At 41.3% G+C, this 16,183-nt stretch overlaps 1 protein-coding gene across 1 annotated transcript in view; it reads right to left on the bottom strand.

Moving 5' to 3' along the window:
* Positions 1 to 16,183, bottom strand: part of ITPR2 (inositol 1,4,5-trisphosphate receptor type 2) — a 423,569-nt gene that overhangs the window by 384,240 nt on the left and 23,146 nt on the right. Inside the window, exon 2 of the mRNA XM_081114981.1 lies at positions 2,876 to 2,946. Coding sequence (XP_080971107.1) covers positions 2,876 to 2,946 — 71 coding nt within the window. The remainder of the gene's footprint in view (positions 1 to 2,875; positions 2,947 to 16,183) is intronic.

The following is a 16,183-nucleotide window of genomic DNA, read 5'->3' as shown; positions in this document are numbered from 1 at the left end:
GGCCTGAAGCCTGGGTCAGAGGCGTCAGGCTTGGGCGGGGGGTGGAGCAAGCAATCAGAGGGAGATGGGGGTCCCCTGCCCAGGCATGATTCCTGGGCCAGAGGCCTCAGGCCTTGGCGGGGGCCAGAGCCAGTGATCGGGGGGAGATGGGGGTCCCCTGTCCAAGCCTGACACCTCTGGCGGAGGCGTCCGGCCTGGGCAAGGGGCCGATCAGGTGATCAGAGGGTGGTGGGGGTCTACGCCTCTGGCTGAGGCATCAGGCCTGGGCAAGGGGCAGAGCCAGCAATCGGAGGGGTCTGGGGGTCCCCTGCCCAGGCCTGATGCCTGGGCCAGAGGCATCAGGCCTGGGCTGGAGGCAGAACCAGTGATGGGGGGAAATGAGGGTCCCCTGCCCAGGCCTGACACCTCTGTCAGAGGTGTCAGGCCTGGGCAAGGGGCCGATCCTGCGATTGGAGGGTGATGGGGGTCAACGCCTGAGGGCTCCCAGTATGTGAGAGGGGGCAGGCTGGGCTGAGGGACACCCCCACACACACACCCAGTGCACAAATTTCGTGCACCGGGCCCCTAGTCCTATATAATAAAAGGGTAATATGCAAATTGACCCTAAAGGCAGAACAACCAAAATGACCGCTGGACCAGTCACTAGGAGGCACACTGACCACCTCTTCCTCAGCCAGCAGGCTCCAATCACCTGATGGCCACATGCAGCAGGGGCGGGGCCGGCAAGCAGGTGGGAACAGCTGACCTCTCAGTCCCTCCTCCCCCCCCCCCCCCCGTCAGCAAGCTCCAATCACCCATTGGTGAACGGGGAAATGGGAGTGGGTGGCAGCGAGAGGCGGAGCCAGCTGCAGGCAGCTAGGGAAGATGGTCCTGATTGCAGGCCAGGTCTAGGGATGAATTTCGTGCACTGGGCCTCTAGTAAATATATAAGTTCTTTGGTTTATCTCTTCTTGCCCTCCCTAACCACACATTGAGGTATGTTGGTCTGTTCCATACCTGAAGGCTTCACGTCTTATTTTGTTGGTCAATTCATTTTGTTCATTAGATTCCACAAATAAGTGAGATCCTGTGATATTTGTCTTTCTCGGCTTGGCTTATTTCACTTAGCATAATAAAGGTCAAACTTTTTAGAGCCTGTCTGTCTTCCATTGGGCTCCTCTACCCTCTCCTGTCTTGGAAATCATTTCCACGCACTCGCTGCACAGTCTCTAGCATGTTGATCTGCTTTTTGTCACACTGCTGACTCCCCTTCACAGTAGTTTTAGCGAGTCCTTCCTTATAACACAGAACCAACACTAAATGGCCCTGTCCTGATTAATGAGACGCGAAGTTGCCTTTCAGAGACAACAGACCAAAACCACATATCATGCAGCCGAAGCATGTGCAGAGGAGAGAGCTGTGACCTCCAGCTGCACCGGGAACCAAAGTCTCACCACCACTACTACCCCCACTGAACCAAAAGGCAGCACAGAACCAGAACTTGACACCGAGGACCCTTTCAGAAGCCAAGGGTCCACTGTCCAGGAAGATCTGGTGCTGGCGCCCCTCTACCATAAATGGCTAAGTTCCAAGGTCCTCCAGCTAAAACACGCCCGCCAGCACTTCACATACCTCCTCCTGTGACCCTAAAAACCTGTTAGCCCAGTCCAGTGAGCAAGATGGACTTGAGGCACCCTTAGGTCTCCCATCTTCTCAGCGAGCACCTTCTTGACCAATAACCCTTGTTTTACTCCAAACTCAGACATTTTGAGTGTTGGCCTTTGGAAGTGTCAGGCATACAAACTTGGGAGTGTCCCTACTGCACGATTTTATGGGTGCTTCTCATGGGCAGTGTATTTCCCACAGCCTGCCTTATGTTAACTTTCCCACCTGGGGGGGAAGTGTGGATCTCTTATTCAAAGTGACCAATTTAACTCAAAACATTTACTGTGCTTGTCACTCTCTCCACCAGGTTCTGTGAGTAGGCAGAATGAAACATGATATTTTTATAATGAGAATTGTGTGGAAAGTGCCTATCACAGAGAGTAAAACGTGGGAAATATTTTCCAGATGTTAACATTCCCTTCCCCAGGGCAGTAAGTAGCACGTCCTGACTCGGCTGTGGGCTCTAGGGACTCCTTCCATTCTCTCTCCACATTTTTATCCCTTATTACAGCTGCTTTTCACCATGTGAGAAGGATGATGGCAGTATGTTCAAAATGAATGTTGTTTTAAAATTATTTTTATTGTTATAAGTACACACAAACTATGAAATTGGTTTGAGCAAGCTTTTAATTACTGGTTTTAGTTGCATATGATTATTTGCAGGTTTTATTAATCTTCCTTTCATAACAGTCAAATAATAATCTCCTACTAGGACTAATTTCTCAGTTGATAGTATCAAGCTATTTCTACAATTATACGTAGAAAAGAGTTCTAAGATAATTGTTAGTTACTACACACCATCCAAAGTGACATTTGAAAAGCTAAGCTAACACATCACTGTCACCCTAATGGAGATTCTACAAAGATAAACTAAAGAGCTGCTAATGAAACACTAACATTTATAGTTTAACTGTCACAGAAACATATATACATTCAGCTGAATTTACTGGTTTGAAAAGTGGCCTCTCACAGTTTATTTCCAAGATTTCCTTTCAATGGATAGACTATTGTCCAGCAAAAATAAAAAAAAAGAAAAAGAAAACTATTCTTTCATAAATAATGAAAAACAATGAGGAAATTTTTGAAAGAATTTTCAAATATTTATATTTGAAAGCTTCACACTGAATATTTGTATTTGAAAGATTCACATTGAATAAATTACTTATTTTAAGATTAAAAATAATCCCTGCTCCCTGAGGTCACATAATAAAAATACATATTTGTTTCTTACCTCTGAACTTCTTGGGAGGGTTGGCAAGGTCCCCTGCCTCCGGGTGCACCACACACCTGTCATCCACTAACCTAGAAGGAAAAGCATGATTATGTTCTTAACACTGTCATGTTCAAAGAGCATAGACAGCACATGGACATTGTATAAATATATACAAAGAGTTTTAATACTATTCTTCATTAAAAAGCTTTTTAATGTCATGGATTTATAAAACAATGTGCCTATAAAGGGATTAATTAAAGCAAGATTTATGAAATTCAAAATTAATAAAGATTGGTAAGTGGTAGGACACTGGTTAAATCATGACATAGACAAACCATGGAACATTGTAGAACTATGTAAAATTCTATTTACAAAATGTATTAGCCTACGAAACATTTATAATATGTTGTGAAAATAGGTGGTAATCCTATATAATAAAAGCCCAGTGACCAAAACGCAGAACGACCAGAGACCAAAATGACTGTGGATCCTTGCTCAGGCTGGCCCCACCCCCTAGAGGGGATCCCTACCCCAATCAGGGGCAGCGCCAGCCTACAAACTGCCCATGGCCCCTCACCAGGGCCGGCCCTGCCCCCCAGTGGGGCCCCACCCTGATTGGGGGTGTGGCCAGCTTGCAAACCACCCACAGCCCCTCACCCCAGCCAGCCCTGCTCCCCAGTAGAGACCCCCACCCTGATCCGGGGCCCCCTTCAGGGCAGGCCATCTGGACCCCACCCATGCACCAGCACTCTATCCTATATAATAAAAGGGTAATATGCAAATTAACCCTAACAGCAGAATGATCAGAACGACCGCTGGACCAGTCACTATGAGGTGCACTGACCACTTCTTGGTCCCTTTCCCTGGCCAGCAGGCTCCAATCGCCTGATAGCAAATGGGGAGCCAGGGGTGGGTGGCAGCGGCAGGTGCAGCCAGCTGCAGGCAGCCGGGGAAGATGGCCCTGATCCGTGCATGAATTTCATGCACCAGGCCTCTAGTAAGTCAATAAAACATAAAATATATGCTTATATACACACATGGAACACAGACACCAATACATTAACTTTGGTCAGATTACCTGTAGTTTTTATTTTCCTTTTTTTTTTCCCTGTGTTTTGTTTTTCTCACTGGGAATGTGTAAAATGATGAAGTCAGGCTTACAGAGTGACCACCGAGTGGGTGGTTATGAGCACACATCCTGCGTGCAAACCTGGCTCACCCCCCTCCTAGCCAGGTGACTGGACCTCCTTCTAGACCTCACAGCATTGTTAGGAGGGTTAAATGGCTTCCGATGCTAAGTTTACAGTCATGAATTAATACCCACAAAGTGCCAGGTACAGTTTCTGGCATATAGGAAGCCCTTAAATAAGTGTTTAACAGATCAATAAAATCAAGGCTCTTGCCTGCCTCGTTCCTCACCATCCTGTCTGCTTCTAGAAGAGTGCCTGACACATAGTAGGTCCTCAGTAAATATGAATCCAATGAATGAACTGTCTTTATAGTTACAAACATGTTTAATCCCTACTAAAGGAGTGACAAGAAGCCAATTTCTAAGACAATTCTGAAAGAGAGAAGCAGAATCCCTGTCCTGAGAGCCACTCACACCCCAGTTCAAAGGGGAACATTTAACCACCAAAGACTGACTAGCGTTCGTTTTCTCCACATTTTCTCCAGTGGTGGGAATAACTGGCTCTTTCCCAGGATATTGTAAAAATGCAAGTGAATTAGTTCCAAGTGTGTGAATTCATTTGAAGGAAGATGCCCACATTGCAATTTTCTGTTTTATATAAAAATTTTAAAAAAACATATTAACCAGACTTCCTAGTATGCATCAACTCCAACATAAGAAAAACCCAATTTGTGATCAAATGTCCCCTTAGCTAGGATGATTAACCACATCAAAACTGTGGTTCCTGGTTTATCTGGTTACGAGATACTTCCTAAATCACCAGATTTGTCTACGGGATCCAATTTCCTCAAAACAAAATGCTAATATGGTCAAGCAATATGGCTATTTCTTTTATTTATTTATTTTTTTTACATACTTCATTCATACTGGTTTTCTACAGTGTGGTTTTACAAGAGCTGCCAAGCATGCAAAAAATTCCTTTTAAGAGTCTTTAAAACTGTTTTCTTAGAAACAGGAAGTCACACTGGGTCAAGAGAAAGCAAACCCAAGTCTCTCCAATATCCAACTTCAGTCTGTAACACTGAATGCAAAAGGCTCAAAGAGTCCTGAGACTACCAAACGTAATATTTAATTTTTTAAAAAAAATACTGTGAGGGAAAGGTCAGTTTTTCTAATGAGTTGAGACATGTTAAGAATCCAAAACATAACAATAATAAAAAAAACATAGTCTTATTTAGAGCACGTTAAAATTATATAAAAAGTAGCAGACATTCTACTCATTCTTCGTGTCTATCTATTCCCACAGAACTACAGGCTCCCACCAGAAGGCCCTCTGAGGGCCCCCACCTGCATGGGCTAGCCATCAAGAGGAATGGGGAAAGCTAAAGGTAAACAATCAGATCACAGTGCATTAATGTAAATACTTATGCCTATCCTCAATGACCTCGTAAACCCAATAAAAACTTAATCATTAAGAATGACTTCCGTTCTAAGAATTTGCCCTATTCTTCATACCCAAATGTCTGTAAAACTCACAAAAACAATCAGTTCATCTCAGGATCACAAAAACAATCAGTTCATCTCAGGACTGCAACTGAGAACAGAAGGGTAGAAAAAAAGCAAAGAAGGTGAATCTGTTATAAAGACATATACGATCATTGAAGTTAAAAGGTAAACAGGATTTTAATGGTGATCACTGGCACAACTTCTACAATATCCCCAACACCTCTTCCTGAACACCTCCAGGGCCAGAGTACCCCTCATTTATCATCTTTCTAACAGTACTGCTATTGGAAATGTGTTTTATGTGGAGGTGAAATAGCACCCTGTGCTTCCCATCACAGTACTTAGCATATTTTTATACATATAGATATATACATATATATAAACTTTATATATATATATATGTTTCATATACTCAATTGTCAATATCCTAGAAACTAACCACCGGAATACAGATGTGCCCCAAACAAGTGGGACAGGGGACTCTTCCCTCCTCCTTTCCGATACTAAGTGTACAGTCATGCATCCTAAGGTTCATAGTAGCTCCTGCAGCAGTCAAGCCCACCTCTGCTTTTCACTGGGTTTTTATAACTAAACCACGATTCCAGGATCTTTCGTGTGCACTACTGATAAGACAGGCTCTCACATCCACCATCGGGTCAGTTATTTTCTATAATCTAAGGACAAGAATTCAATAAGGATAAATATAAAGACCAACCTTTAGCCTCTGAGTAGAAATCATCTGGAAATCATCTATTGCATCTCTAGATAATTCATTTAAACACCCTGTCATGATTACTGCCCATTTTAATTACTCATAAACAATGCTTCCCCAATTTGGCTAATTGGCTGAATCCTATGGGGAGTTAAAATAATAATCATCATAATAAGAGTAACAACAACAACAAAACACTTCTTTGGTATAGATCTACAAAATCAAAATGTCTAGGGATCAGGAATAAGACTGTATTTTTGTGCAAGTTCCCTAACCTGCTTTAAATAGATCAGATATACCTGTCTTGCACTCCCATGGTACCCTAGGTGCCTCTATCAATAGAACTTACCACACTCCATCCTAGTTTCTCATTTATGCCTGTCTCTAACACTATAAATTATTAAGTTCCAAGAGATTCAGGCCATTTGTGTTTTGCTCACCATAATATGCCCAACTTTAAATATTAGGCCTCAAACACTTCTAATGCTAAATAATTTTAATTAAGTGAATGATGATTCTTTGAATCACTGAACAAATCAATAATGTCATTTTTGGTAGATCATACCTAGCCAAAGAAATACCTAGAACCAATAAACAGCTGCCTAATAGTAGATGGAAGAAAGGGTCAGAAATATTTTCCATCCAGATATTTCTCAGAAAATTATCACAAGTGTCAAATCCTGAAAAGGGCCAAGACAGCCTGCTCTAAATAACAATTTCTCACGTAGTACCTTTCAACCCAGTACATTCGCACCCTTCATAATGGGCTGCATTTACTTCTCTCGTGTCTGAATCAGCAAGTAGCCAACAGGCACCTGCCTAAAATTCTCAATCTGTCACTGACACTCAACTATCATAAAACATGTAATCTTTCATATATATATATATCTTCTCTTCATAAGGTCACAACTGTACATTATTTTAATAAGAAAAAATCATTCAGCTATTAGACTATCCAAGGTATCTATAAGCAGATTTCAGTAGCTACTTTGAATGATTTTATATATTAAAAAATATACCTTTTACTACCTCCCTCAGCCCCCTGCACCTCTTGTAACCACCACACTACACTGTTGCCTGTGACTATGAGTTTTTGATTGTTTGTAAATGTCTAAGTTAAAAAAGTACCATTGATTTTTAAAATACATATGAGTCAAATTTCAACTGGGAATATAGATATATCCCCTAAAGAAATCTTGCAAACATGAATCTAGAAACATGTACAAGAGTGTTCGAGGCAACACTGTTCAAGGTGGCAAAACTGGAAACACACAAATGTCCATCAATAGTAACATAAATAAATTGCAACTAAATGAAAATTTCACACAATGTGTAACTATTTTGAGAGTGAATAAACCTGGCTTCTTACCTAAACTGTTCCTCCTCCCCACAAATTCCTCACCACCCTGAAACATCATTCAACTCCTTCCTGTACCTTCATTTAAAAGTAATAGGGGATGGGGGGGGGGGGTAGTGAAGGTGGGCAAAAGGGGTGGGAGAATAGGGATGGAAAGAGACTTTGCTTAGAGCGATGGGCACAAGATACAGTGTGCAGATCATGTTCTATTGAGTTGCACACTTGAAACCTGTATGGTTTTGCAAACCAATGTCACTCCAATAAATTCAATTTTTAGAAAATGAAAGGTCAAGAAACAGAGGTAGTGCTAAATTAGAAGGCAAAAAACCTGAGTTCTAATCCTTGGTCTGCCACTCTATACCAGCTGTGTTTATGCTGTCAACCTCTCCTAGCCTCATTTGTTAAATGGGTCAGTTGTGACCTCCCAGTTCCTTCTATTTCTGTGGTTACTCATTTCTCTGATCCTGTTTTGTAATTAGAGTTGGCCTCTGGTATCATCCTTCAATAGCAGATTCTGACATTTATAATATTTTATGAACTTGCAGTTATAAAGTTTAACTGTTTAGTATTGATTTTTTAAGTGTATGCATTATTTCAGCATTCCAAGCAAAGTACAAATATGTGAGTTTGTTCCATTCTTTCACCATTGTCTTAGAACAGAGTATTTTAAAGTCTTAAGATCTAAAAAATAAAATAAAATCTTAAGATCTTGCTATTTAGTCATATGGACATCTTTCTTTTTCTTTTTCGTTTTACCCACCAATACTCAAGTTGTTCAAATAAGGAACCAACCTCAAGGCCTGTAGATTCTTGTTTGTATGTAAATTAATATGTCTCATAATTCAGAGTAACTTAACAAGAAAAACTAGATTCTACAAATGTCCAAATCTTACATCGGATAGGTCCTGCGGAAACAGTCTTGCACAAAGCTACAACAATTTAAATCTAGCAAAGAAGGAAGTAACTTCATTGCAAAACTTTCTTCCAAAAAGTGTTCTAACTTGTAAATGCAAAACAGATGCAATACACTAGTATCCTCACAGTTGCATTCATATTTTGCCTGTCTATGATGACAAGAGGAGTTAAACTCGCTTTTGTTTGTCACGTGACATGTGGGGTTTTTTAAAGTTAAAGCAATACAATTTAACATTATATTCTCTTCTTAGATGTCTTATTTCAATAGTACTTAAAATACAAGTATTTTAAGCTTAAATATTAAACGGATGTTTAATTCCTTATATAAGTTTTTTGATCATGCATAGGTTTGTTGCTACTAAAATTTCTAAAACAGGTTACTTCCGAAGTTGAAATTGTGTTTGCCATTAGGTATTTAAGATATTTCCAGTTATTTTTCCATGAAAGATAAGATCCATTTAAACCACTTTTAAATTGCTGAATACACACTAAATTTTGAAGTGCTACTACATGGAAACCCCTGAAAATACTAGATGAGTCCTTATGTTTAAATTTTTGATCAGGCCAAATGATTTTTTTTAAGTAGATAGCATGTGGACTACAAAAGGAATGTTGTTGCTCACATGTTAACCTTTTCAAAATCATTACAGGAAGCCATGGTTTTCTGAAACAATTATCTTTAGAGCCAAGATGCTGATGCAACTGGTGGGAAAAGTTACTCATTGCCTTTCAAAAAGAAACATGTATATCTGACCATGATTTCAGAAAGAATTTGTCCCAGTATTTGAAAGCTTAGAGCCCTCATCAACCAAAGAAGTAAATTATAACTTTTTCTTCTCATATGTAAACTTTCTTTTCTAATCCTCGCCTGCTTCACATCTTTGAACCTATTACTATTGCAAGTCAGTTTGCACAGCATTCTCTCCTACCCTGTGCATTGTGGTTCTCCTGAAAGTCAAAGGATTTGCAAAGTGTATTTCTCAGGATAATGAATGGGCTGTTCAGTGATGGCTGAGTTGAACTTAACAACTATCAGTTTTCAATCATCTGCAAAAAGGTAGGAAATCATTGGCCCTGCAAAAAGTGACTCCATAGGCAAGTTCAGGTCCTGAGTTTTCGCCACCTGGTTGGCACCAATTTGGAGGTGCTCTCAGGAAAAAGGCCATACAGTGGGAATTCACCTAGAGACACTCCCTTATCTCAAGTAGAGACACGTCCCGTCCCCTGACCCACTTGGTTTTGGCCACTCTTTCACACCTTCACATAGTTGTTTTTCATATTTTGTCCAGAGTTTATAGTGGTTATATTGAAGGCTAAATTCAACGAATATGAGCTCAAATCTTTTTTAAATTACTGATAAGAAAAGGCAACAAGATGCCATGCATGTGTCAGCCAAAAACAACACCAAACAGATAATTATCAACTAAAAATATATCTATTATGAATGTGTACAGACATGAAAGATAATTTAAAAAAAAAAAAGAGCAAAGAATAAGAGCCCATTAAAAAATGTGGATTTGCCCTGACCGGTTTGGCTCTGTGGATGGAGCATCAGCCTGCGGACTGAGGGGTCCCAGGTTCGATTCTGGTCAAGGGCATGTGCCTTGGTTGCAGGCACATCCCCAGTGGGGGGGGGGGGGGGGTGCAGGAGGCAGCTGATCGATGTTTCTCTCTCATAGATGTTTCAGGCTCTCTATCCCTCTCCCTTCCTCTCTGTAAAAAAATCAATAAAGTGTATTTTGAAAAAAAAAATGTGGATTTGATAAAGAATTTCTAGAAGTGAAAATTAATTGTCAAAATAAGTAGGTGGGTAGGTGGGCTTGAGATAGTAAATTAGACACAGCTAATTAATGAACTAGAAGATAGATCATTAATTACTTAAGAAATTATTCAAAGTGAAACAGGATAAGAAGGACAGAGAAAATGTGAAAGAGGGGTCAAGAAATATAAAGGCACCCAGCCTGTGTGACTCAGTGGTTGAGCATCAACCTATGAACCAGGAGGTCACGGTATGATTCCCAGTCAGGGCACATGCCCAGGTTGTGGGCTCGATCCCTAGTAGGGGGACATGCAGGAGACAGCCAATTAATGATTTTCTCTCATCGATGTTTCTCCCTCTCTCTCTATTTCTTCCTTCCTCTCTGAAATCAATAAAAATATATTTTTTTCAAAAGAAACATGAAGAGTAGGATGAGGTTACCATGCATATATAATTATCATCCTGAAAGGAGAGAATGGAAAAAAAGACAAATTTTTTAAGCAGAAACTTCTTTGTTGTGATAGCCATAAAAAATATAAATAATTTCTTATTTTCCTTTGTGGACAATTTTTCCCCTTTGCCCTTCAGTCCTGTTGAAAGGAGACTACCACGGATTGTGTGAATGCAAATATAAGTAATGAGTTCCTTTTAGAGAGACCTGGTTGTGCTGCACCCGCGAATTAGTCATCTGTGGAAGGTACGTCAAAGAGCAGATTGAGGTCTCAGTGGTTATCTCCGGGTTATCAGACGGCTTCACGTCTAAGCCCGGTAACAAGGCTTGTGTGCTCCGGATATTCTCTCTTCACTTCCCAGAAGAACCAGAGATCTATAGATCCTCTGACCTTCTATTCTTGGAAAGTCTGTATAGCTATCTCTTTGCAAATCTTAATACCGTTCACCAGACACTTTGAAGTATTCATTGTCTCTCTCCACCTGACACTAAGATTGATATAAGCTCCCTTAACCCACCAATATATCTGGGCATCATTGCACCCTTGGACACATTTTGCTGACTCTCCAAAAGCATGAATATTCAATGATTATGAAAATTTCAGTACTGCTACACAATTTATGCTTCTACATATTTTATTCTAGTTAAGAAAAGATATCGGTATAGAGTAGTGAAAGTATTTTCTCATGATAGGTCCTTCTAATTTTGAGAGTCAATGCTTCCATATTTCATCAGTCACCACAGACATCATCCCACAGACCAAAAGGTTGTGAGTTTGATTCCCAGTCAGGGCACATACCTAGGTGTAGGGAGCTGGCACGGCCATGGCATACTCAGCCCCAGGGCGCCTTAGGTGCCACGCCAGCTCAGCCTGGTTCAGTGACCCTGAGTGGAGGTGATGAAAGGCTTAGAAAAGACAGACAAGAGAATGAAAACTGGGTCTCGGTGGGACGCTGCCTCTCTGATGGCGCCCGCACCCACAAGCCATGTCTTTATTTTATAGCAGATGCCACGAGGCAAAGTAGGGGCGTAATCAAGATGTTTACAACATTCTCGTTGGTTTCAACCCTACTCAACTACATGCATCTGAACTATATCACTCAGGCACATGGGGCCATCTGTTCAGACCATAGGTTCAAGATTACAACTATAGCTGTTGGCTATAATTATGCTGGAAAGGCTCTGCCCTCCAAGCTGGAACTTGCACACGGCAACGAGAAGACTGTGCGCTCTTATTAGTCCGAGGCTTGAACCTGTACAAAACACTGTAGCCGCCCCCCATACCTAGGTTGTGAATTCAATTCCAGGTCAGGGCCTTTAGGAAGGCAACCAATCGATGTTTCTCTCTCACACAGATGTTCCTCTCTCTCTCAATTTATCTCTCTCTACCCTCCTTCCTCTCTCTCTAAAAATCAATAAACAGATCCTTGGGTGAGGATGAAAAATAATAATCCAGTCAGTAAGAGCTCCTAGGCCAGCGGTTCTCAACCTGTGGGCGCAACCCCTTTGGGGGTCGAACGACCCTTTCACAGGGGTCGCCTAAGACCATCGGAAAAACACATATATAATTACATATTGTTTTTGTGATTAATCACTGTGCTTTAATTACGTTCAATTTGTAACAATGAAATTCGGGGTCACCACAACATGAGGAACTGTATTAAAGGGCCGCGGCATTGGGAAGGTTGAGAACCACTGTCCTAGGCAGAACAGAAGTATATCAAGAGCATTTCTTTCCTTTGTAATCTCCAAGTACAATGCAATTGGTGATTAGTTTTACAGCTGGAAGGATCTGCCTCTTCCCTGTTCCTTGAAAATGCTGCCCTTTTCAAAAAGAGACGGCTATGAGAACCAGCTACCACTTCCTGGCTAATTACACATAAAAGGGAAACTTACCTGGGAGGAAATAGTTGGCAAGAGAAGTACCCTGGCAAGAAACACTCTGGCAACTGTAAATCCATTCCCACCATCATTACAGCACGAGAAACGAGCCCTTTTTTCCAAAAAGTTGCAGGGTAGGAAAGTTACCTTGTTAAAGCTCCAAGCAGAAGACTCTTGTTTCTGAGTCAGCCAGTCACTGGGACATTTCTAAGAACTGCCAGAAAAGGGAAGAGCTAAAAACTCTCCTAAAAAAACCTTCCCATTCTCACACAATGCCTTCAGAAATACAGCTTCCAACATTGAATTAACAGTTGCTAAATATGAATAAATATGGGTTAAAAAGACACCACAGATGTCATTCTAAAGTCATACCTATAATTAGTATGGATGGCATCAACAGGCGTAAGACACCCTGTTACGCCATTTCTGTGCCCAAAGAAAATAAGCCCAGACTTATTTGTGTTTCTGGCAAGGATCTGAGTGTGGCTGAAATGACAGACATGCCCTCTTTGGGAGTGTTTTAATTAAAGAGCGGAGGCCTCTCCTCCTGGGGGAGAGTGAATGAATCCTTACCAGAAAATAATGAGGCAACCCATAGGACCTGTGTGAAGCTGAGCCAACTGAGGGTAAACTCAAAGGTAAAGAAAAACAAGCAGAGAAGTCTGATGGCTAAAAGGAGCTACACATATGTGCGTTGAATTAAATTCTTTCCCTTGCTTCCAGGTTGGACAAACAATTTTTTCCAAGCACTGGAGGCAGAAATAGTAGTAAAGTAGAATTTATAATTAATCTTAAGTAATGAATTTATCTCTGAATGCAAGAAAAAAACTAGTTTTAACCCCTAATCGTTCAGACAGTGACCATCATAGCCACAAGTAAAAGTTCCCAAGGACCAGTGCAAAGACCCTACAGTGGGAACGTGTTTGCCATGTTTGAGGACCTGCAAGGAAGCCAACGGGCTGATGGACGTAAGAAGGTAACAGACTGAAAAGAAAGTCAGAAGGTCAGGGAATAGGATGGGCCAGATTTTAAAGGGCCTCCGACATCACAGTAAAGACTGACTGACAATAAGATAGGAGCCGCTAGAAGTCTGGAACAGAGAAAGGTGAGCATGGTCTGGCTTATTTACAGGTAAAAAGATCCCTCTGGTTGCCAAGCTGAGAAGAGACTGATGGGAGCGAAGGAGATAGAAGTAGAGCCCACTGTGGAGACAAGCACAGGAATCCGGGGAGAAATGTGAGGGCCCCCAATGTGTTTCCTACAAACTATCAGTGTCCTAACTAAGGCGAACAGCAGGAAAATTCAGGAGACGTATAAATAGCTATTGTCTCTTTAAGAGCTATTATTATGTTGACCTGGGGGTGAAATTATACAGATCATTTGTATTTATTTACCATACTAGAGGCCTGATGCACAAAATTCGTGCAAGGGGCTCGGCCCTCGCAGCCCCTCACAGCCTTGGCTGGCCCCCGCAGCCCTGGCTTTGTCAGGAAGGTCGCCCAGACAGTCGTCTGGAAGGTCTAATTAGCATTTTAGCTCTTTATTATATAGACTAGTGTTATAGCAATTAGTATTTATCACAACACAGTATTTATCATAAATAAAGTGCAGTTAAGTACTTCAAAGTAAAAAAACTAGACAGTGTCTGGTACCAAGAAAACATTTAATAATCATTAAAATCAGTAAATTAATTATTCACCTCTTGGTGAAATGTTATTCAAACATGATTTTTAATAGAAAAAAAATGGCATAGACCTGTTGCTCATGAAGCACACTGTTAAACATCCTATCTAATAAAGAGCTAATATGCTAATTAGACCAAACAGCAGAATGACCATCCGGACAACCTTCCAGACGAAGCTGGGGCTGCAAGGGCCAAGACCCTTGCACGAATTTCGTGCATCAGGCCTCTAGTACTATAATAAAAGCCTAATATGCAAATTGTTCCCTCGACCTGGAGTTCGACCAGGGGGCGGGGCTGGCCAACCAACCACCCACAGCCCCTCCCCCAGGCCAGCCCCACCCCTGATCGGCCACCCCCACCCCGATCAGGGGCAGGGCCGGCCGGCCAACCTTGGTGGCCCAGATTGGGGCAGGCCGGCTGGGCCCCACCTGTGCACAAATTCGTGCACCGGGCCTCCAGTTAATTTATAAGTATGCGCCACTTAACAAGGGGGATACAATAAATTTATTATTAGGTTTCATCATTGTGTGAACAACATAGAATACACTTATACAAACCTAGATTAGATGGTCTAGACTTCTACATCGCTGGGCTATGTGGTATAGCCTATTGCTCCTAGGCTATGGGTCTATACAGCATGTTACTGTACTGAATACTGTAGGCAATTGGAACACAACAGTAAGTATTTGCATATCTAAACATAGAGAAGGTAGAGTAAAAATATTGTATAAAAGATATAAAATGCTACACCTGTATAGAGCACTTAACATAAATGGGCCTTCCGGGACTGGAAGTTGCTCTAGGTGAGTCAGTGAGTGAGTGGTGAGTGAATGTGAAGGCCTAGGACATCATGTGCACTACTGTAGACTTTAGAAACACTACACTAAATTGATTAAAAAAAAAATCCTTTCTTCAATAATTAATTAACCGTAGCTTACTCTTTTTTACTTTATAGACTTTAATTTTTTTAACTTTCTGACTCTTTTGTAAGAACACAACTTAAAACACAAATTGTGTAGTTGTACAAAAATATTATTCTGTGTTTTTCTATTGAAATTTTTTTTTTTTACTTTTTAACTATTTTGTTAAAAAACTAAGAAATAAACACACACATTGGCGTAAGCCCACACAGGGTCAGGACCATCAATATCACTGTCTTCCACCTCCACGTCGTGTCCCGCGGGGAGGTATTTAGGGGCAATAACACGCACAGAGCTGTCACCTGCTATGACAGCAATGTTGTCTGCAACACCCTGAGAAGGACTGCCTGAGGCTCTTCTTGAGGAAGTGTCACTCTTTTCAGAAATATGTCCATGGTGGTTTGCTGGGTTGGTTTCTTTTTTTTTTTTTTTTTCATCATAGATCTGCTTGCAAGCAGATAATGCACCATGAACATTCATCTCTATTAATGAAAACCTTTTTGATGTTGGAGTATCCACATTTTCTAATGAGCTTGGGAAGATCTGCAAAAGCTTCTGCTATTCCCTTCACTGTGAATTTTCTTGGGGGTTCTTCTTTTTCTTCTGCAGTTCCTTTTCTCTTGCCTCTTCTTTGGCTTTGTGTTCCTATTCCAGTTCCAACACCTCCTCATTAGTCCACTGCACAGGAACCACCCCTAGGAGCTCCTCAATGTCACTCATCCACACCCAGGTTAGAGTTGATTGCCATCTCTACCACAGCCTTGTTGGTTTTTTTCAACCCTGCAGCTACAACATTACAACAGCTACAATGTCACTAGGTGATAGGAATTTTTCAGCTTCATTATAATCATATGGGACCACAGTCATACGCATCTGTCGTCGACTGAAATGTTATATGGTACATGACTGTATGAAAGGTGCCTTCTGCATATGTTACTTTTTTATGCCCTTACCCTTTTAGAAACTTCCATTTCCCACTTAAAATTCTCAACATGGCATGGTTAAGAAACAA

This window comes from Myotis nattereri, assembly GCF_964212035.1.
Source record: "Myotis nattereri genome assembly, chromosome: 2".
NCBI lineage: Eukaryota > Metazoa > Chordata > Mammalia > Chiroptera > Vespertilionidae > Myotis > Myotis nattereri.
Note: the sequence above shows the minus strand (reverse complement) of the source record. Positions and strands in the feature narration are given on the sequence as shown.